Below are 23,303 nucleotides of genomic sequence, written 5' to 3'. Positions count from 1 at the left end.
CCAAAAGTAATGAAAACATCAACTGTATTATACTTCTTCTAGTTATTCAGCCTATTTCCAGCTCATTGACTGCTCAGATGATTTTCCTTCATTCATCTCTTTCTTACCTCTGATTGAGGTCCTGCCTGATATGTCTATTATCAGGCAAAACATTTCACTTGATGTTATGTGTCAGAGGAAGAACAATTGTTGCATACTCTCAAGTTTGATTAGTGAAATATGTTACTAGTCAGCGATGTTTGCAATGGAGGGAGAAAGGAACTGGCCATCCTACCCCTTTATCTCGTTGCTTAATTGCCTCATTAGTGATGCCTTATTGGTACCATTTATGAGGTTCCAACCAGTCTTCGGATTGCTGACTAAACATACATATATCTCTTTTCTTTCTGTAACACCTGCAGATTTAAGGACTTCTTGAACCTCTTTCAACCTTCTCAGTGGGGATTGTCCAGTTCTTCTGGTTCCATATGGGTGGATGAGGATTAACTTTTTAGAAGGATATCAACTCAATGACCAGACTCAAATGTCATATTTATAGGTTAAACTGGATAAAAAAAAAACATTCGATTTCTAATCACGTAGACTTAAAGTAGGGTATAACAAGAGAATGGGGGGGAAAAAAAAATTCAGTTCTGAACACGCTAGAACAGGTGGTCAAATCCATTCCAGGCAACCCTAAAGAAGTTGTAACAAATAAAAAGGAAATGTGCAAGGAATATTTTTTTTTCCTCAAATGCAGAGACTGTTTAATTTCCATTATGAACTTGAATTTTGGAAATGTTAATTAATTATTCCATATTACTTTTGATGATAATTTTTTTCACTGTATTTACTTTAGTAAGAGAGTATGTATGTATGTGTGTGTATATATGTGTATGTGTGTGTGTATGTGTATGTGTGTATATATATATATATATATATATATATAACTGAGTGATTTTCTATTTTTATAATTATTCTCATGAACTACCATTTTACTTATTAACATAGGCTGTATTATTCTGACAGTGAAATACATACGTACATGTATGTAAAATTTACATACCATTAAGCTACAAATGATTTGGATGGATTTTTTGAACTATCATAAGTAGGTATAAGATTAATAGACGATTTAAGTATATGTTATATTTAATCAATCAATCTTCTTAATGTATCCAGCTGTTTGCTGGCAACATAAAGTCCACTATAGTCCACTGTAGTCTATTCAGTTGTTTTTCACGAGAAATGAGGGGTATTTTGATCGGTGTTCATTATAGATGCCTGTTGCTAGTAGCCAGAGTTGGGGCGTAGTCAATATATACTGCAGGGCTATGTCTTCTGCAACTGGTACTGATGATTTTAATTTATTTCTTTTGTGGTTTATGGATGGACAGTATAGAAGAATGTGTTCCAGATCTTCATCATGATTATTACACCACAGACAAGTAGAATTATCAGAAATGCGAAATCGGTGTAGGTACAATTGTGTGACAATGTGACCTGTTCTGGCTCTTGTTAAAAATGTTTGAACATGTCTGGGCAAGTTTTTGTATATTTCCAGGTCATTTGGTTTCTTTTGTACAGACTGTAAAATTTTTCCTTTGTTGGAAGAGAGCCAATTGTTGATCCATAGATTTATAAAATGAGACTTTACTTTTTTTTTCTAAAGTATGTTATATTTAAGAACAGAATAAATTATACTTATTCATCATTAGCACATACTACCATAGTAGATTAATATGTACAAATTCATGTGTTCATAAAACACCAATAGTTGTAAAAAGTTTCTCATACGTAGCAAATCAAATAACATTGGATAAGAAATAACACAACCACATTTGAATCATGTTATCTGTATAAATTGTACTGTACCATTTATAGAATATCACTAGTTTATGCATTAATGAAGTTGTTTCATACACACATGAAATCGAAATTTTCACCATAATGGATGGTTTATGGAAGGTATTACTTCAAAAGACTTTGTTACCAAGTTCCATGGAAATTGCCAGTCTGTTTAAAATCACAATAGGACACAAATTCATATTTTGTAACAATACCAGCAAACAGAAACACATCTGTATTTCAGTGAAGTGTATGTTGCGATTTACTACAATTGTCCATAAGAATAGTAAAAGAAAGAACGAATTGTCACAATAAAACCAAAAATTTTATTGCACTTTTGTTACAGTTATGTTTTATAATACAAAGAAAGAGATTACAGCTTTGATAACTACAGCTGAACAAGCTTATGCTAGTTCTGTGGGCTTGACATCTCCACTACTAGATGGTTGAAGTGTTGTTTTCTGCAGCAAGTTCTTGCTGAACCACGATGGTCTTTCCTTCTTCATTTCTACAATGCGCTTACCCTATAATAAGAATAGCTCATAACAATAAAACAAGAACAAGATGTCATTTAATATATATTTACACAAACTTAAATGCAATGAACATTAGGGTCTCGCATGGGGAGGAGGGGGGACGGATCCATTCTAAAGGGTGGGGCCGACCCATTTTTTATAAATTTTTGAGAGAGAGGAAAACATAAAATATTCACAAAACTTTTTTTTTACATGAAAGAAGAATTCTGTTAAATCACATATTACCATACTGAAATAGTATATGTTTTCAACAAGTTTTAAGAAGTAGGCTACTACTGAAGGGTTACCGGTATTTCCTTCTTTTTGAGAAAATTGTAATAAAATTTTCTTATCTTGTTGTCTTAGTACTGTATTTAAATTATATAATTTCAATATATTAAAATACTGGCTAAGATGAAGGGGCTTGACAAATGTTTTTGTGGGATCATAATTCCTACGGTTGGCCCTATAAACGTATTGACCAACTATTATTAACTAATGCTCATGGCCTAAGTTGTATAAGTGCACATCTTACCACTATAACTTTTTGTCTATAGAAGTTCTTAATCCATTAACACATTTTTTACTGATCAAACATCACCTCCAAGAGACTAATTTTAATAAATTAGTCTGAATTAAGGGCAAAGTAACACTGAAACCTACCAGTTCCACTAAAAATACGGATATTACTTATCCTTTTGTGGATTCTTTACCACTCTATTATGATAGGCACTGGGGCAGCAGAAATTTTACAAACTTTTCCACAAAAATATGTTGTTGTTGTTTTCTAATGCCAGGCGTTTGACAATAAAGTCATTTGACCTCTTGCACTCCAATATTTTTCAAAGTTATTGTCATGGTCAGCCACTGAAGCACAGATTTATATATTTATTTATTTTTTGTTACAAAAGTATACTGTTCTCTATATCTGCTAAAGAAATACAAACTTAAAAATAAATTGAAAATCGGGAAAAGATATAACCAGGAGAAAAAAATTCTTCATCATTCCTAATCCTGAAGTAAAGCTGTTTCAAGTGTTCACCAGCCTTAACTGACTTTTCTTTAAAAAAAAATGAAATTTTTACAGGTCCAGACTGTTCTCTTTACAAGCAAACATAACGTAATGAATGCTGGCCATTTGAATGCTTAATTTTAGATATGAATGATAACAGGGAGCAAGGAAGCATTTTATTTTACTTTTTTTTTCTTCTTCATATTTTCCCCTCTTTTTACTGTACTATTTATCAAGGCTGGACAATGAACCTTGGGGATAAAAAATTAATCTGGCACCTAAAATGTTCCATTTGTGGTTGTTAAAATTCCATTCTGTTATTAGTACAATATAATATTTATTTATTTCAATCTTTTTAACATTACCAGCACTAATTATTATGAAGTGTATAAAAAAATAATTTCCTAACTTTTTACAGGTATCAGTGACAAAAACATAAAAATCTTGGTTACTTACTTTAAGATAAAATTGATTTGTAAAAAAGGGAAAAGAAATGTTGAAATAGGTGAATGGTATGAATTCAAAGTAATTGGACAGAAGATGCCACTTCATAAATTTCTTGATAAAGTTGTCTCCATAGGTTAAAGATATCCTTTGTTAAGTAAACACATTAACATTGCTGTAGTGTTACCAACATCAACAGCATCATGTGAAAGGGGATTTAGTGTTATGATTCTACTGAAAAATATATTCAGATCTTGTTTATTACAAACAACATGAATCATTCATTGATGATTAACATGAATGATCTAAGACTTGAATATTTCGAACCAATAGGATTAGTAGAACATTGGTTTTTAAACAGGAGGATACAAACATATTAAGAGAAACAAATAGGTACTGGTAATCTGTTGAAGGCAATGAGATTCAACCGGGTTGCACTATATAGGGAAGCAAGTAAAATGTAAAGTTATTTTCCACCTGGCTTCTTTGGTCAATTTGTGCAGCCCTGCTCACCATTTGCTCGAATGCATACAGGCATCCGATGGCTGCTTATACTGCCTACACATTCAATGGCCAAACATGTAACATGAATAGAAAAAAATTGCTGCTAGATGGTAGCTCCTAACAGCCTCTGAAGTCACTTGTGGATATAGATCTTATGCTTTATGTTTGTATTGTTTGTTTGTTTATTCAATTGTCCGAAGACAGGTCTGAACCTCACAAATGATACCAACAAGGCACCACTTATGAGGCAACTAGGCCAGGAGATAATGGGGTAGAGTGGCCAGTTTCTTTCCCCTTCCATTGCATACATCACCGACTAGCTACATATTACACTAATCAGACTTCAGATGCATACAAACAAGTTCTTCCTCTGTCACATATGTCAAGTGAGATGAACTGCCTGATAAATGATGTACATATAAACCAAAACCTCAGTCAGAGGATGAAGTTTGTATTATATGATTAAAATATTACTTTGTTTCGCGACTCTAATAGCTTTGTTAATCCATTATATATTCTTTGCTCTTGAAACAAAAGGAAATAGGCTACAACTTGATATGCACGAACAATATTTAAAATATGAAAGCCAATGAGTTGCTCAGTTATAAAAGCCCCTATGCGACAGAATTAAAAACAGTTTTCAAACTAAAATTGCAAATTAACTACTAGAAAGACAATTTTTGGAACTTGTAAGGTTAATTAATTATTTTTGTTCTTAAAAAACTGCAGGAGACCATGATCTATTCATATGCTATCAGTTTTTGGTGGTATACAAAAAAATATGTATGAACTTTTCAGATAGAGATTTTTGCAACTAGGCATTTCAATAAAAAATGAAGTAGTGTCCCAGGAACTTACAGCTTGAATACTTTCCGAGAAAGGGGTTTCTCTGAACAAGAAAACCGAAAGAAAACTTTTTCTGTTTGGAACTTCCCTATATTACAAAGTAGAGGTTTCAGGAATTTATAACAAGAGTTTCTGACACAAGTTTTTTATGTTTATTATTTGTAACACACTTCAATATGTCACACTGACACAAAGTAGGTAGAATAACGTCTTTTTATAGTCTGAACCAGACTTACAAACGAACTGGTTGGTGCTGCACCTATCATTGGAATTTGGAAATACTCTATTAGCATAGTTAAAATGGACTTATGAGCAGGCAGTATAAGCAGTCACAATGTGTTCGAGCAGACAGTGGCTCTGCTATTTATTATGCATTTGTTTGTATTTATGCAGGGCCTAGCATTAATACTCATAGCTTGGAATAAGACCCCTTTGCTCTAGAATATTCATTATAGTGTGCGATTTAAGGCTTTTACTAGTGTTTGTATTCACTAAGCTCATAAACTTATGGCTATTTTAATTCAGCACAATGGTACTTTTGTAATACAAAATGTAAAATAAATATCAATCACAGATTGAACCCAAACCTAGACCTAGCCCATTTTTATCAATGAAATGCAATGTAGCAATGTTAGTCTTAGACTTATTTATGAGCAAAATATGGAAACAGAACACATTAGGCTCAAAGAGACTGTAAATATCTGTCAATGAGCATTTCTCTGAGTGTGTATATGGGAAATAGACGGTAGGGAAAACGTTTAATGGAGAGTTGCGAATTTAAAATGGACCTGATGAAATGTAGTTATAAACAGAGGTGGGGAAGATTTAAGGGGTTAGGTACAGCTTACAGCAGCAAAATTTTGGAAATATTCAACATTTCTTTCCTCTATTACTGTAACTTGTACAATAATGAAAATTAGTATGTGTAAAACACTGTCCTTCAGCTATACGAAAAAAATATTTTTACGATTTAAAAAATTATTCACATTTTTTTTTTTTTTCCAAAATTCAGTTCACTGTGCAGTGATGAAGCGTTTTCCACATAACTCAAAAACTATCCAACATTCTGTGATGAAATTTTTTGTGTGTATTAATGAATGTCATATCTACAATATGATGCAAGATCACTTCTCTATCTTTGATATATTGTCTGATAAAAAATAAATTCATTTTACAAAATGGTCAAATATCAGTATTTTCTTCTAACACAAAAAAAAAAAAAATTTATTAAGGAATGTAATTCAAAGAGCATGATATTGTAAATATGAGTTTCAGCAATAAAATAAAAGAGCTAGAACATGAAAAAGTTACCAGTAACAAGTTTATGTCTTGAGTTATGAGGGAAACGCTTCATCACTGCACAGTGAACTACACATTTTGAATTTTGAAAACAAAAAAAAATATATATATAATGTTTTTTAAATCGTAAAAATATTTTTTTCATATAGCAGAAGGACAGTGTTTTACATATACCAATTTTCATTATTGTACAAGATATAATAATGGACGAAAAAAATGTTGAATATTTGCAAAAATTTTACTGCTTTAAGTTGTACCTAACGTCTTAATGAGGAGTTCCTCAAATGGAATAGTTTTGGAAAAGAACAGATGATCAAAACATTCTGTTCCAAAGTAAGGGTTGTTCTGAACAGGCAGGAAAATTAATTGCAGAACCAGACTTCACTTCGACTGCAATTTTATGCATTTCACATGGTTTCGCAGAGTAAATGGATGTGTTCTTACTGAAAAGCATGGCTCTGACCAGAATGTTCTCTATAACAATGTTGCCACACTAATAACATATGTTATCCTGAAAGTAAGAAGTGAAAATGATGACAACAGTAGTAGTACTGGGTGAGCGGGTTTTCTGTGAAACATGATCATGGTGAAACTCCAATGGAAGGTTAGCTTGGCATTGGTCGACATTTCAGATGGAGAGGAGTTCTGCCTAATGGGATCTGTAGTATGGTGAGGTACCGGTAGCAGTCTCTTACGAGAGTGAATACTAAAAGCATATGTTTGTTGGTGATCATTTACATTCTGTCAGGAAAGAGAAGGTGAAATGGAAAATAATAGGCCCAATTTTTCTATTCCTCAAAGAGAGTTCATTTATGATTCATATGTTTGTACTGAACCTGCTCGTGCTGCCAGGTGATTATTTTAAGATAAATTCTCAGGTACTCAAGTTCCCAGTCTTACCACAGTCTAGTATATACAGTCACGAAGCTTGAGTTGTGAGGGTACTAGGAACAATAGACTGTGCCAGTACAATTTCGCATTGTCTGTGATGAGGCGATAGTAGCGATCCTAGTGGTTAGCAATTATCTATGGATGCATATTCCCTACGTATTGAGCTTCGTGACTATATATACTAGACTGTGGTCTTACTATGATTCATAATTTTGTTAATAAATTTCGTGAAATGGGAAAACGTTCAAGATAAGAACAAAAAAGATTATGTACAGCGCTCACAGAAGAAACTATGGGTGACACTGGGCACCAACTGAAAAATTCACCTAAAAGTTTTCAGCATCTTTCTTAGTAAATGGGTATTTGTTACAATTCCGTATTAGAGGCTGCAAAGCTACTTGAGATAAAACTACATAAAATTACCGTAGTACAAATACTTTAGCCAGGTGCTTCATTACTTAAGAGCAGATTTTGTAATGGATTTTTGAGTAAAGTGCATGGCAGAGAAATTGATTCTAATCTCATTTTGTTGTCAGACAATGCTTGGTTCCACTTACTACATTAATACATAAGAAATTTGCGGAAAATGAAAATCCCAGTATCTTCTTACATGACATGGGTAAGTACATGACTTTTTAAAAAATTAAAATTAGTAGCATTTTATTAGACAGCCACTCTTGTGCTGCAAATTTTGTTGATAGCTGACCGGGACAATATGCTTCTCAGTCCGTGAAATCATGCTGCACTCACGTTTCAAAGGTAATACACTCATTCTGTATAAGACACAACAGCAATGCATTGTATTTGGTTGAGCATCTATTTTTAGTCTACTTAGCCCTGGTTAGTGATGGTCGAGAAATGATGCAGCAGTTACTTAGTAGCAGTTACTCAACTGTATCAGTTATAGAAAATAACGAAGACATGAAGTAACGATTACAGAGTAAAGTCAACACTTTCATACTAGTTTATTCTACACTAGTCCTCGGTAGTTGTGTATATTAAATACCCTGCTTCCACGCAATTTATGAGCATAAGGCCAGCTAACTCTTAGAGACAGAAATGTTTACATAATGCAGAGAGATGAGCACAGTGGGTTGAATTTTACGTCGCTCATCAGTTAAATTAAACATGTGCAGGTATTTGATAGGTTATTCATACCTGTATTTTTATGAATTTGGAAGTGAATGGAGTATCTATTTTGAGTGTTTACATTTTGAATGTTCCCTTTTATTCCGAACGCATATCATTTAATTTCTGATATGTATATTGTTTGTGTATTTTTTATAGTTTCCTCTCTGGTCAAATCATGATGTTTACGGTTAATGTACGTGTTTTTGCATTGTCTTAAATTTTTTCTTTGGGTAACTTTACTGAAATTTATCCTGTTAATGATTACACTTTCTTTGCGTAATTATAATTAAATCTTTCAGATGTCCTCAATTGATGTTAATAGTCCCTGGCCGACCAATCAATTAACCAACCATACAGTGCTTTTACCTTCCATACTTCAGCAGGTTGCTTCTCTTTTTCTCCTTGATATAAGACCACTACTTCATTCTCAACTGGGTTCAGTCCCAACTCCTCTTGGATTGCTGATTGCATAGCCTCAGTCTCAGCTTGGACCCTGGCATAACAGTGTGCTATGAAAGGAAAAACAATGAGAATTAACGTTGTAGGGACTACAAATCTACTACATTTAACGTGCCAAATATCAGTTAATTTTTACATTATTTTTGTCTAAAACAATGAGTGAAACATACACCAAATTCAAAATTCTGACTGACTACTTGTGCTTGTGTTAACTTTGTATCACACAATAACTGTACTGTTAGGTTTTGGTTTTAAAATTCACTTTCAAATAAGATTGCATCACCTGTTAATTACATTAAATTTCAGTCTGCTGAGTTAGCTCTGTGGTAGTGCGTCTGCCTCCACACTAGCCGGCTCAGGTTCGATTCCTGATGGGGTCAGAAATTTTCATGAAAAATTTCCACCTCAGGACTAAGAGAGATGGCAATGCACAACTTCTAATCACTAAATTGTGCACCAATTGCCTGGGTTAAATTCCAAATCTCTACACAGTGCATATGAAGAGAAGGCATATGTCACTGGTGATAGTGATTTGTCTGTCATATGGGGATGTTAAGTCTGGAGGTTCCCTTGGGGTTATTTTAAAGGGGTAGGCTATGTGCCGGCCTAAATCATATATGTAACAGATAACTCATCGCTATGTTAAAATCAGCAGCACTTTGAAGAGAACAACCGCCAGGATCGCCACCCTTCCGCCGTAAACGAACATGAGATGGCAGTACAGTCGCTAATGTAATTCAAATGGGAATTATGACGTGACTCCTTATGTAACAACTAGATGGTAGCGCAGTAAACCTGACAAAAGTTGTTAACGTCAAAGCCTATAAGGCCGACCTATCTGTTACATATACAGTAGCGTGCAAATTAATCTGAACAACGTAATTACTTATGCAAAAACACTCAAACGGGATAAAAAAAGGATCTAAGACATACCTCAGTAATCTACGTGGCCTCCCTTGTTCCTAATAACAGCTCTGAGACGATTTGGCATGGATTCCACTAATTTCCCACAAATATACTTCATTTCTTCATCGCGAAACCATACACCAATGAGGGCAGAAATCATCTTCTCCTTTGTAGAACAATCCATTTTTTGCATTCTTCTTTTGCAAATTGACCACAAGTTCTCAATGGGGTTGATGTCGGGTGAGTTGCCTGGCCAGGGGAGCACCTGACTATTCTTCTTGTTGAAGAATTCTGTAGTTTTTCGAGACGTATGGCATGGTGCCAGGTCTTGTTGGAACACACCTCTGCCATCCGGAAATAATTTTTGCAGCTGGGGTACGATTTTGGTTTCCAATAAGTGAATATATTTGTCAGAATTCATCATTCCCTTGATAGGTATTAATGCTCCAGGCCCTTCATGTGTAAAACAACCCCAAAACATTACTTTAGGGGGATATTTGAGTGCTTGTTGGAGATGAGCTGCTGTTACTTTTTCGGATCCTTTCCGTACGTAAGAAACACGGTGGCCGTGGACCTCGAAATGAGACTCATCGGAAAAAAGTACATTCTTCCAGTCATTCACTGTCCAGTGTTGATGTAATTTTGCCCACATTAAGCGTTGTTTGCACATAACAGGGGTTAGCAGTTGCTTCTTAATAGGCTTACGAGCCCTTCGTCCAGCTTCCAAAAGCCTACGCAGCACTGTTGTGACGTGAATATTCGCCCCAGTGGTAGCCATTAACTCGCGGGTTAAGTCGACAGCAGTTAGCCTAGGATTTAATTTACTTTTCCTGACAATTAAATGATCATCTGCAGGTGAAGTCTTCCTTTTCCAGCCACAGTTTCCTTTTTTCTGGGGTGTGATGGATCCAGTCTCCCTGTATCATTTTATGATCGAATTAACAGTAGCCAAACCGATGTGACATTCTGCAGCAATTTGCCTCTGTGTCATAGAAGAATGCTCTGCTAATGTTATAATTTTAGACCGTTTTCATGGAGTTGTATCCATTTGTGAAGACGACAGAATGTACACAGGAATGCTTATAAGTACAAAACGACAGGCAAAATGTCACATATTATAAAAAAAAATAATAACGACAGACCTTCAACAATGGAATTATATGTACTATAGATGTCAATTAAAGCGGTATGAGCAGCTGTGAGGCCAACAATGACAGAAAATGTAAAAATATGTCGTGTTCGGATTAATTTGCATGCTACTGTATGATCTAGGGTGCTGGCACCAGGTTCACCTTCGCCCTTCCTCACCTTCATCTTCATCATCCTCACGCATTCCCTACACTACACTTACACATACTTTCACCTTAGCATACGACATAACTCTTCTCAGATACACATCATGCATAACGTGGCCCCCGAAGTGGTGTGCAACTTGAAAATGGGTCATGGTCATGCCATCTATCCGCAATATGCAGAACCCAAATCACGCAAGTGAAGTGGGTAGGCATTAGATACACACACATATTAAATTTCAGTTACATGTCAGACCCTATGTGATAGTTTTCCAATAATAGTAAAATTTCGCTATTTTCTCTAATATTCGACATAACAAATTTCGTGATCGATTTTGTAGTTTGCTTACAATGGCAGGTGAAAGCAGTCTGGCTATTTCTATGCTAAGGATTACAAGTACTTAAGTTTTCATGTGAATGAATTACGAAGCTGAAACACAATCTCCGACGAGAATAACCAGTAAAATTCCTTTAGGGGCTGTCAATTCTTAGCCAAGTGAGACTGATTTTAAGGTAATATTTGTTATAAGATTCTTTGAAATTTAACTTTATAAGCTTAGGTCACAGTTACACTAACATCAACACAAAGTTCTATATTTTATCTGAAGAACTTTTTCCTGGGTGCCATAAGTTACTTATATAACCAAAATAATAATTTTTTCTACAAAAATGATGAGTTTGCAAACAGACTGTCTAAAGTAAAGCATTTCATTTATCACTTTACCATAGATAAGTGACAAAAAAAAGTCGTCTGAATCTATTTTGAGTAAACAGCCATTTTGTATTTTTAATAAACACTCCTTAATTTTTCAGATTAAAAATTGGGATAAATTTCAGAACACGAATTCCTTCCTTTCCCTCTTACTTCAAAATTCCAACCTTGTGCACACAAAATAAATTATTAGCACTGAAATGTGCCTTTTCTTAAGCATGATGATGCGCATTCGACAAACGCAGACAAATCTGCTTTTTCTAGTATTTTAAGCTATAATTGTCGGTGAGGAATCCGTATACTGAAATGTTCCCAAAATCCCTATGTTACCTGACCACGGGTTTGCCCAATACAAGTTATAATTCGGGGATACACCAGGATCGAACCCGGGGGAAAATTTCAGTATACGGATTCCTCACTGACAATTTATAGCTTAAAATACTAGAAAGAGCAGATTTGTCTGCGTTTGTCGAATGCGCATCATCATGCTTAAGAAGAGGCACATTTCAGTGCCAATAATTTATTTTGTGTGCACAAGGTTGGAATTTTGAAGAGGGAAAGGAAGGAATCCGTGTTCTGAAATTTATCCGATTTGTGGTGTCTGAGTAATACTTACGACACAGATGTCCAGATTCGTAATGATGGCCACATGTGTTGCAAACGAGGAGATTCTTTTTCGGGAGCAGCAGTTTGAAAAAGTACTGGGGATATCCGAATTTTCTATTTAATCTTTTCTCAACAGTGCGTCTGCTACGAGGAACTGCCCAAAGGAATCCATCATCAATAAGTTCATTAGGAGAAAAAATTCTTGGTACTGACTTGATCCTATCAGTTACTTCCACCACAATACATGGATTATCTGTAAATGAGGTTAAGATCGTCATTTCCAAAATTTACTACCCATACTTGTCACACTCTCTATACACCTATAATACTTTGGGAATCCAATACTTCATATAAACAAGTGCTTACATGGTGGAAAACGTTGTCCCAACAATACTGCAAAAGCATTTTCTATTCTTTTCAATGCTTGACCCACACGCCATGCAAACACCTCAGCCATTTTACTATATATCAGCTGTTACAGCATAGCCAACATTGCATAGTCCATAGTCCCAAAACAAATCTACAAAATGTGAAATAAAAAAGAAAAATTTGATTTCCGTAATAATGGTGATTGAACATAGATATAAAATGCTGATCATAAAAATTTACAAAATTGAGTGACGTTAAATATATTTATGTTATGTGTATTCTTTTCGTGTGTATAAAAGATTTGAAAGTTTAACATATTTTGTACAGGTTATATCGTTGTTCAGTCATACATAACTTATTAAAACTTAATTGACGATATTGGAACGTTGTAGGCTATTCATGTAAAAGTAAAAATAAACCCATTTTGAACGCCGAATGTTTAGCGCAATTGAGTGAGTGTATTGGTGTGTTGGTAACAGTGGAACGTACTCTCTGCTAAGCCTATAAATAAAATAGTACGGCTATTAGGGTGCCGGAGTTTCACTCTCGAAACGCGGTTATGTTGGGAGACCATTGTCTCACAACAGTCTGGACTATGGCGTGTATAGGGTCAGGTAGACTATGTGCTCGTGTGGAGAAGTGGTGTCAACTTGGACATAGTATACAAGCCAGGAGAAAAGCATCAACCTGTGTGAGAATCAAACACTTTGATGTTCAGCCAGTCACAAGGACCCTCGTACAAAGTTGCCAGGTTAGTGATAGGCAATTATAGTACCCAATTGAAAGTGAAACTTATCCAGCATCTCTATACTTGTCTTCAAGCTGCTGTACCATTAGATCGAACATTACGTGATCCCTCTGATAATGGAAGCTTTCCAAAAGGGGGCGAGTTCAGTACTGCCTTTTGCTGTTCATGCTGTTTTCCATTGTTAGAATTATATTAAACTTTAAGACTGTAAATTTAAAATAAAAAAGAAATTCATATTGTACTTTCAACAGCCAATAATTGTGAATGTCAGTCTTCATAGATGTAGTTTGTCGCTGTAAATACCAACTACATAACTAGTGCTTATTGCATGGCACACTTTTGCTCTAAAGTTTGCAAAGTGTATTTATTTGTAGTAATCTACTAAATTTAATTCGTATGGAATTTAAATTTTAAATTATTTAATACAATGAAACTATCTGAATTTTAGTTTCAATCTTTTGCTATTTTCATAAACATTTAAAATCATAGAACGTATGACTTAGCGGCCCCGCAATAGGAGTATCTATCGAAATTAGCAGACGAAAATTTCGAACGATTCAAATGCAAAATATTTTCGTTAGTGTTATAAATATTCTGAATGAAGATGTATTGTTATGCCACTGAATATGGAAGTATAAAGTAGCATTTTGTCAATTATATGTGTACATCACACACATTCTCAAATTACAACTTTGCTTGCGATAATAGCATGTGCGATGTCGTCTGCTTTTCCCGCGTGAGCGTCAAGTTGTTTCGCGGTGCTTTTGAATTCCTCGTGTACGCACTCTTCGATTTCGTGTGCTTAGAATTTCCATTTATCACATTAATTATGTATCTATTGTAAGACTTTGATGCAAAATAACAATGAAAAGAAGCGAAAAGAAATAGAAATTGTGATAGCCATATGTCGCTACAATTAACACGGACAGGAATAACTCTGAATTACTTTCTCGGTGTTCATGTAAACTAAATCCATATCCACAGCTTTCTTCTAGCAAGATTTCATTATTATTAAATACTTTCATTTTAAAGCATCGCTTTATTTTTTAATTTTCTTGTTTCGTTTGGGTGTTGTTTTACTAGTTATTTAATTATTATTATTTGAATAACCAGGAACTTTATTTTAGTTTGATAATCCGTGCATTGACACGTATTGCGTAAATGAATGGCGCGCTACTGATGAAAAGTGAATATGTAGGTGATTTTTGTTTCACTTAGGTTTCACTTCTCTGCCACCGCAGTATGCAGGCCTCTCACGTTCTGGCGGCATCTCCTTACTTGTGCCAGCAGGCAGTCATATCTCTGTAATAGAGAGTGAGTGACCTTGATTTCCATCCTTCTTTCTTTTTAAACGTTTGCTCATCCGTAAGCAGAAGTAGGCCGTGCCGCAAGAGACCATCGACTTTCCACGGGGTTGGGCCCTCGAACTAAGGAGAAAGTTAAGAGGAATCCAAGCTGCCTTGACGGTTGCGCAAAGCAAACATATACATTTTTTAACGTGAGGAATGTTTCCGAATCGAACGCATAGTGTTGTTCCATGCGGAAGTGCGTACGATAATCGATATGCTTCCCGCAGGAAGCGAATTCTTCTTTTTGCGAAGGAGTGCCGAAGGAAGTGCATCAGACGACGACGAAACGTGCACAGAATTAAGAATTAAACGACAAAGAACAATGCGAGAGTATTAGCAAAGAGACAAAATTCTTATGCTACACATTTTCTGGACATTACCGTTTTGCGGCTCACATCTGTTTCCTACTCAACTTTTTCTTTTTTATATAAAGTACGTATAGCTATAGAGGGAAGTTGCCGTGGATCTGTCCTCACCGTCGGAGATTAAAAATATTGCGAAAACAAGCAAATATTTATCTCCATTATACATTACTGTCACATTCAACAAACTGTGCGAATTTTCGCACATGCTGCGATTCGTAAACAAATTAACAAGTCTTACAACATCACAAAAATTTACAAAAACACGCATTGTGTTTCTTTAAATGGTACTTTGAAGTAGTGTTTGTACGTACTGTGTATAATCACCACTGTAAGGAATATGTTTATTTAAAGATACTGAGAATATATTTGCTTAAAAAACGTACATGGCTTTATGAATGTACAGGATTATACAAAAAGGAATAAAATAAAGGACAAATGTATTATATATTCATTTAACGATAAAATAGATTAATAGCCTATAAGAAGAATAGAATTACTCGCATGAAGATAATGTGAAGTGGAAGCTTGTAAAAAACCTTGAATTATCATAACTTAAAAATATAATAGGCCTACGTATGTCGTGAAAGTTATAAATTGTGAAGTCCTGTGTGCCATATCACACATGAATCTACGGAAACTGTTGATATAGCGTAGTAAAATAACCCAATAAAATAAAAGTAAAATCTACGAAAACTCATGTCTTGATAACGTCTTTTTTTTATATTTCAGACCTGCATTTATTACTAAACATGCAATTAATGAGATACGTAAAAAACAAGAAATGATTAATTGTAGCTTGATAAAAATAAGAAATAATTAATTGCAGCTTTATAAAAATAAGAAATAATTAATTGTAGCTTGATAAAAATAAGAAATAATTAATTGTAGCTTGATACAAAATAAATAATTAATTGTAGCTTGATAAAAATAAATAATTAATTGCAGCTTGATAAAAATAATAAATAATATAATAAATAATTAATTGTAGCTTGATAAAAGTAAGAAATAATTAATTGTAGCTTAGTAAAAAAAGAAATAATTAATTATAGCTTGATAAAAATAATAAATAATTAATTATAGCTTGATAAAAATAATAAATAATTAATTGTAGCTTGATAAAAATAAGAAATAATTAATTGTAGCTTGATAGAAATAAAAAATAATTAATTGTAGCTTGATACATAATATATTCCTCTTTATCCTGCCGTTTTTAGAGCTGAAAAGTTTAAAATATTATGTTAACCTCCTAATAAATATGGAAAGGAAACTCTTTGCAGCAGATTTTATTTCATCTTCTCATTGTACAAAGTTTTTAAAGTCACTTATAACGAAATAGTTGTTTTTATATAGGCTACCGTTGTTTACTAGCTTGTCTATTCGTATTTTTTTTTGTAAAATAATGAGTGAATTGTGTTCGTATTCAATATTTGTGTCAGTTTATACATTTAAAATACAGAATGTTTTATTTGAAATATAAATATATCCTGTAACTTCAGGGAAATATGGCGGACGGGTCTAGTCTGTTCAATTTCCTCGAGTACTGTTTCACAGAAAAGACATTTCCTACCAAATCTCTACCAACATCTACTAATTGGTTGTATAAATAAATGCTTTACTGCGATAGAAATCTTGTCTTCGGCTGTTAATAACCAATCACAACTCTCGTTTAGAAAAAATGACACTTTCCTTCTAACTCCAAGTGTAGGGTAGATAAGTGGGCGTTCAAAGAAGTCACCAAACTGCACACGAGGAAGTTGTACGAACTATAGCACATTTGGTAGAGAAATTTCTACGGATTTGAAGGTCCTGGGTTCAATCCCGGGTCGTGGCAGGATTTTTCTCATTACCAAAACTTCCATAACTGTCCCGAGGTTCACTCAGCCTCCTATCAGATTGAGTACCGAGTTACGAAAGCTTGAAGGTCTACCTTCATACTCCCAAGTGCCTTTACGGCGTGTACCTTTACTTTAACTTGATCCGGATTCGATCCCTGGCGTACCCCCGATTTATGACTTGTGATGAATAAGCCCGTGGCCCGACTAATGTAGGGGTTTTCTCTGAGAGCTCCGGTTCCCCTGTGGTATCCCAACAAATTTCCATCATCTTATCTCATGACGGGTGTAGCGTAGATCAGCCTCCTATGACGCACCGTATGCAACGACTCTGTCGATAAATTAGTCTACACAACTAGCTTCATATGGGTGAGTGAGGAATAGTCAAGTTACCAGCCAAAAGCTTTATCTTAACTTTAGAAAATATTCCACAAGCGATTTGATCTAAATCGATTCGAATTATTTTGTTCTTGGTTTCCCTCTTTGTAATTAAACCACGTGGTTGTACTGCTTAGTTCAGAGTAGCAATTGTTAATTAGAACTTCTTCTATGTAAAACAGTGTACATAAACTAATAGATCTAGGCCCAGATACTAATGCTGAAAATGATGAGGAAGAGAAAAATAAATTGACTGGGCCACTGGTTAAGAAAAAACTGCGTACTGAATGATACACTGGAAGGAATGGTGAACGGAAGAAAAGTTCGCGGCAGAAGAAGATATTTTAAGTAGGTTATTTTACGACGCTGTATCAACATCTTAGGTTATTTAGCGTCTGAATGGGATGAAGATGATGATGTCGGTGAAGTGACTCCGGGGTCCAGCACCTAAAGTTACCCAGCATTTGCTCAAATTGGGTTGAGGGGAAAACCCCGAAAAAAACCTCAACCAGGTAAGTTGTCCCGACCGGGATTCGAACCCGGCCACCTGGTTTCGCGGCCGGACGCGCTAACCGTTACTCCACAGGTGTGAACAAGAAGATATTAGATGATAGATAATTAAGATAGGCTACAGGGATCATATGTGGAGACAAGAGGAAGGGGTAAAATAGGAAAGATTGGAGAATGCTGGGTTTACAGTAAAAGATTTGCCCTTGGGCAGAACACTATGAATGAATTAATGAATAATGATAGTCATTTAGGAAAAATATCAAGAGTGACGTGGACTGTGGACATTACGACGAAGTGAAGAGGAACGGCTGGAAGCATTTGAAATGTAGATGTGGAGAAGAATGGAGCATTTGATATGGACAAAGTAAGAAATGAAGCTATGCTAGAAAGAGTGGATGAAGAAAAAATAATGCTGAAACTGATCAGGAAGAGAAAAAAAAAAAAGGCTGGGTCGCTGGCCAAGAAGAATTGCCTAATGAAGGATGCACTGGAAGGAATGGTGAATGGAAGAAAATTTCGAGGTAGAAAAAGTTATCAGATGATAGACAACATAAATATATATGGATCGTATACGGAGACGAAGAAGAAGGCAGAAAAGAGGGAAGATTTAAGAATATTGGGCTTGCATTGAAAGACCTGCCCTTGGGCAGAAAACCGTGAATCAGTCAATGAATATTCCATGTTGTCTTAATAAATTTTGCACTGATCCATTTTCTCTTAAATGTTTAGAAGTAGAATGGAACTAGAGACGCACTAAGTAATTTTCCTAAGTATTTTCAACACCAGTGGACACTGTTAATTAAAAATTCCTGACATGTTGGTGACTTTCTGAAGATTGCTCTCATGATTTATCCTCCTCCTCTTCGTCTTCTTCTTCTTCTTCTTCTTCTTCTTCTTCTTCTTCTCCTTCTCCTCCTCTTCCTCTTCCTGCATAGTGCATATAACACTCACGTTTATTAATTTGATTCATAATAATATTCTCCATCCATAAGAATTAAATATACAACCCAGAAGAAGGTATAAACCTGCATTCCTCTTTAAATTGTTACAAGCCTAGATGCTTAAATCCGATTTTATTCGGTGGTATCATTTTTCTCCGGACTTACGACATCAAACAATATTCATACCTTCTGATCTAATAAGCATACTGTGGTGATTAGATAATATACCACCGTTTGTTTTAGCTCTCAAAAGGGCCCCGGGTTCGGATCCAATTAGCAGCATTGCGACATGGCTCGTGTTGAGCAATGTTTGCAAAGCTTCGGGCAGTCATTGCTCCATCGCGGTGAAAAGGGAACTACTGACCCAGTGAGGCGTCAAATGTCACGAAGGAGACAGAGGACGCGCCGCATGGTTTATTTCTCTGTTGCGACTCCTGGTTAGCTTGACGCATGTCGTACCTTCTTTAGGCTTACGTGCGTTCCACGCATGCACACACGTATGAAATAAGTGTAGTGAAAGCTCGATATGACGCGGTTCTTGGATACATCGCGGATGTATACGTCACCGTATAGATAGTATAAAGGGAGGAATCTTCTATTCAGTGCCGTCTGTTAAGGACTGCCATTGACTGCAAATGCAGTTAGTGAGATTTTCACACTTGCGAGAATTTTGACCTCTTGTGCCATGTACGAGACTGTCATTCTCCTACTTCAACAGCTGGCTCTCTAACGCCTTTGGCGAAAGTAAAATGTGAGACCACTGATAAGGAAGAAGTAAATAGCTATTAAAATATTTAATTTGAAGCTAATTAAATCGTTGACTTACGTAGATTATAACAAAATTTATTGGATGTGTAGAGTTAGGCCTACATCATTTTATCTCATTTGTCTACTTTTTTCTGTGCTACATTGATTTTTAACGGGGGAATAATCTAACTTTGAAGTCATATCATGTTCACTATAGGCCTACACTGACGATAACCTCTCTTGACACCAAGGCTGCGAGATCGATACACAAAATCTTTGACTTCGGCTTGTTCATAAAATATCATAAATTGGTAATAAACTTGTCACAATGATAAATGGCAAAAAGAACCATACATACATTTCTTTTAAGGCTTACAAAATAACATATTATTTATACTCTTCTTATAGTGTAATTGTGGCTTAATGTAAATATATTTTTGTATCCTTCCGCAGAAAAGAGCGCTGATTTGACCTTGTGGGAGCTGCTCCAGCTATCAGCTGGTCATAGGTAGGCGTACAGTCGATATAAACATACGTCAGAATAAAGCAAATTATTTTTCCTTTCCCTTTGTATACATACATCGTTGACCTGCTTTCTGGAGTGCTTTGAATTCTTACTCATTTCAAGAAAAGAAGACTTTCCCGTAACCGTCTTACCGAAAAGAAGGGGTATTATACTGTTTTATTTTTTGTTTGTGTATGCATCTTATAGACACTGGAAAAACAACAGAACTGTTAGATTTTTTAAAAGTATTTTTGATTATATTATGTTACACCGTATTCTGTTATGTTTTTTATGATAGTACGAATATTCATAAGGATAACGTTAAGGCGTCCCGTGCCGTAGCGTCGAAGTTGAGGCCCATTCCCAATGAAAATTAAACATAACCGTAACATGAACACAGAAGTTTGCGCCCAGGCTACCAAATGGGATAATTCACAATGATTCACATAAGCATTGACATAAACATTACCGTAAGACGTTAACATGAAAGTTTGCAAACTCCAAATTTTCATGCTTATGCTTACGTAATTTGCAAACAGAACACAATCGTGGAGCGCTGAAGTATACGCCAGAATATGAGGAAATGGGTCGTTGTTATGTTTCCATGGTTACCAAGTATGTTTGCTGTTATGTTTATGTTCCCATCGTGAATGATGGTATGATTTCTTGATTTTATCGTAACGTTTACATTCTTAAGTTAACGCTTACGTTATGTTTAATTTTCATTGTGAATGAGCCTTTATAAAGGCCCATTCACAATTAAAATTAAACATAACCGTAACATAAACACAGAAGTTTGTGCCCATGTTACCAAATGGGATCATTCACAATGAGTCACATAAACACTGACATTAACATTGCCGTTAGACGTTAACATGAAAGTTTGCAAACTCCAAACTTTCATGCTTATGCTTACGTGATTTGCAAACAGTACACAATCGTGGAGCGCTGAAGTATACGATAGAATATGAAGAAATGATGTCGTTGTTATGTTTCCATGGTTACCAAGTATCTTTGCGGTTATGTTTATGTTTCCATCGTGAATGTTCTTGATTTTACCGTAGCGTTTATTTTTTAAGTTAACGCTTACGTTATGTTTAATTTTTATTGTGAATGAGCCTATAGTGTCGGAATGGATCACCCTGCAAACATTACATCTCCGTTAGTAGCAGTAGGGATATCAGCCCTAGTACTTGCCGCCTTTACTCCCAGTTTGACGGAACAGTAGAGTAAAGGCAGGTCCACAATAAAGCAGAAACGAGAACCAGAACGAGAACGGGAAGCGAAGAACGTGAACGTGAAGATTTTTGATTCACAATAAACCGAGAACAAAAACGGCTAAGCATATCGATAGGTATGTTAATAACGAGGTGTAAAGTCTATATTACGCATTCTAATGTTATTTGTATATACTTTACCAATGGCATTCTCTCATGAGTACAAGTCAGCCAATATAAACACAAGTTAACGAACTTCGAAATTTAAGACAATGAATATATTTAATAATTCAATTCACGTGGTAGTCTGGTCACATATACATGTAGGACTTATATGAAAAGTGATTCTACTGAATTTCTGCTTTAGTTACAAGCAATAAATGGACAATACCTGAGTATGTCACGGCCTCCTTGCTACAAAATATGCGACGACCAAATAGATTTTTGATGACAACGGAATGAATCTAGTAGACTGTGACCTGAAACGAGAATGGCAAAGTTAATACTCAGATGCTTGAGAAAAAATTGTTTTTATTTTGAGTTAATTACAGTGTTGAAAATGTTTTTCATGATATCTAATATTTATTAACGTCGAGGTCTAAGGTGTCATGTGTGGATTCACGTTCCGGAATGCGCACTGGTTTCAGTTTTCATGGGGAAGGAATTTTCTCATTAAATTTCGGCCAGTGTATGTGGCCGGTGACCACCCAGAATCGTGATGAATTTCGGGAGCTGCGATAGGTACCGAAATAACCTGCTATAACTGCTGGGAGAATCATCGTGTTAACCACATGATACCTCCGTTCTGGTTAGATGATCATGGATCTCTTCTGAGCATGTGGACATGAGACCAATAGCCGGATGGTTGACCTTTATCTTGCATGGGTTGTCGCGCCACGAATTATTTATTTATTTTATTTATTATAACATTAGATAGGTTATAACAGAAATCAGTCTTTACAGTAACATTTCTATAAAGCATTACTCCCATACCATGTGCGGCTCAATGTGTCATGTAACTTCCTTAACCCTTTAATGCTCCCCGGGGTGACCAGAAAATTACCCACATGTTTAAAGAAATAAAACGCAATATTAAAATTACTTTGAAGTTCTCCTGAATTCTGAATAACTTATATTCAAATCTTAAGCTATCTCAGGTAACATTGCTTTTAATCCTTCAGGATTATTATTTGTTTGTGAGGCCGTTAAAACGTCTGTCAAGACATATGTGCCGGTAAAATGTTTTAAAATTATGGAAGATTTCCATCCAATTTTGTATGTCTTAAAAAACTTATTTTGCATAACTACATCATGTAACAGATTAGGCTTCTCTTTCTGTTTAACAATAACTAATCCATGGCCCGCTTATTGGGAATCGTTAATATAAATTATTGTTGGAATGTGAGATAAGCCCTTGCGCACTTTGGTTACTGATATGGGCCCATTGTGCCCAAATTTTGACGTGTGCTAGAAATGTCCGATCAGTTTTGCCGGAAGCTTTCTATCAGAGATAGAGTTTTTTTACGAGACCTCCGACTTTATTTTCCTTTCGGAAGTAACAACATTAAGGATGTTATGTTCTCTGAAATCTATCACTCTCTTCCGAGTTTGAACATGCATGTTAACCTAACTTAACCTAACCTAACCTAACCTTACCTTGCTTTGAGGTCGCCAGTTTACGTTTGTTAATAGTGTGCTCAATACACGTTATCAGGACTTATTAATACTGTACTTAGTGTATGGAGCAGCTGAAGATTGTGGTAGAGAAGCTGAACGTATTTATCGGCAATGGTATCCATTTCTTAATGAAAGTGACGCCTCAGGTGTTATAAAAGTAAAGAGTGGGGGCGAAGTCCCTGTACACCTGTTTATTTTACCTGCAAAACAAATTTGTGCAT

The 23,303-nt window shown here is 35.3% G+C and overlaps 2 protein-coding genes across 2 annotated transcripts in view; one reads left to right on the top strand and one right to left on the bottom strand.

The window, feature by feature from the left end:
- Positions 1-2,130: 2,130 nt before the first annotated feature.
- mRpL32 (mitochondrial ribosomal protein L32) lies at positions 2,131-13,664 on the bottom strand. Its single transcript, XM_069825723.1, has 5 exons — positions 13,645-13,664; positions 12,811-12,964; positions 12,455-12,697; positions 8,836-8,978; positions 2,131-2,351 (listed from the first exon to the last, which is right to left on the bottom strand). The coding sequence occupies exons 2-5, from the start codon at positions 12,899-12,901 to the stop codon at positions 2,232-2,234; spliced, it is 597 nt and encodes a 198-aa protein (XP_069681824.1). The 5' UTR covers positions 12,902-12,964; positions 13,645-13,664; the 3' UTR covers positions 2,131-2,231.
- qless (decaprenyl diphosphate synthase subunit 1 qless) overlaps positions 13,278-23,303 on the top strand; it is a 126,174-nt gene continuing 116,148 nt past the window's right edge. Inside the window, exon 1 of the mRNA XM_069825722.1 lies at positions 13,278-13,564. Within this exon, the coding sequence (XP_069681823.1) occupies positions 13,373-13,564 (192 nt within the window). The 5' untranslated portion in view covers positions 13,278-13,372. The remainder of the gene's footprint in view (positions 13,565-23,303) is intronic.

This window comes from Periplaneta americana, chromosome 5 (genome assembly GCF_040183065.1).
Source record: "Periplaneta americana isolate PAMFEO1 chromosome 5, P.americana_PAMFEO1_priV1, whole genome shotgun sequence".
In the NCBI taxonomy this organism is placed as follows: Eukaryota; Metazoa; Arthropoda; class Insecta; order Blattodea; family Blattidae; genus Periplaneta; species Periplaneta americana.
The sequence above is the reverse complement of the archived record's forward strand: the minus strand, read 5'-3'. Positions and strand labels throughout refer to the sequence as shown.

Excerpts from the sequence above, each read along its gene's own strand:
- mRpL32 (XM_069825723.1), bottom strand. The coding sequence starts at position 12,901 with ATGGCTGAGGTGTTTGCATGGCGTGTGGGTCAAGCATTGAAAAGAATA. Across the intron at positions 8,979-12,454 it reads CGAATCTGGACATCTGTGTC|CACACTGTTATGCCAGGGTC; the intron begins GTAAGTATTACT and ends TTCCTTTCATAG. Across the intron at positions 2,352-8,835 it reads AACCTGCTGAAGTATGGAAG|GGTAAGCGCATTGTAGAAAT; the intron begins GTAAAAGCACTG and ends TTCTTATTATAG.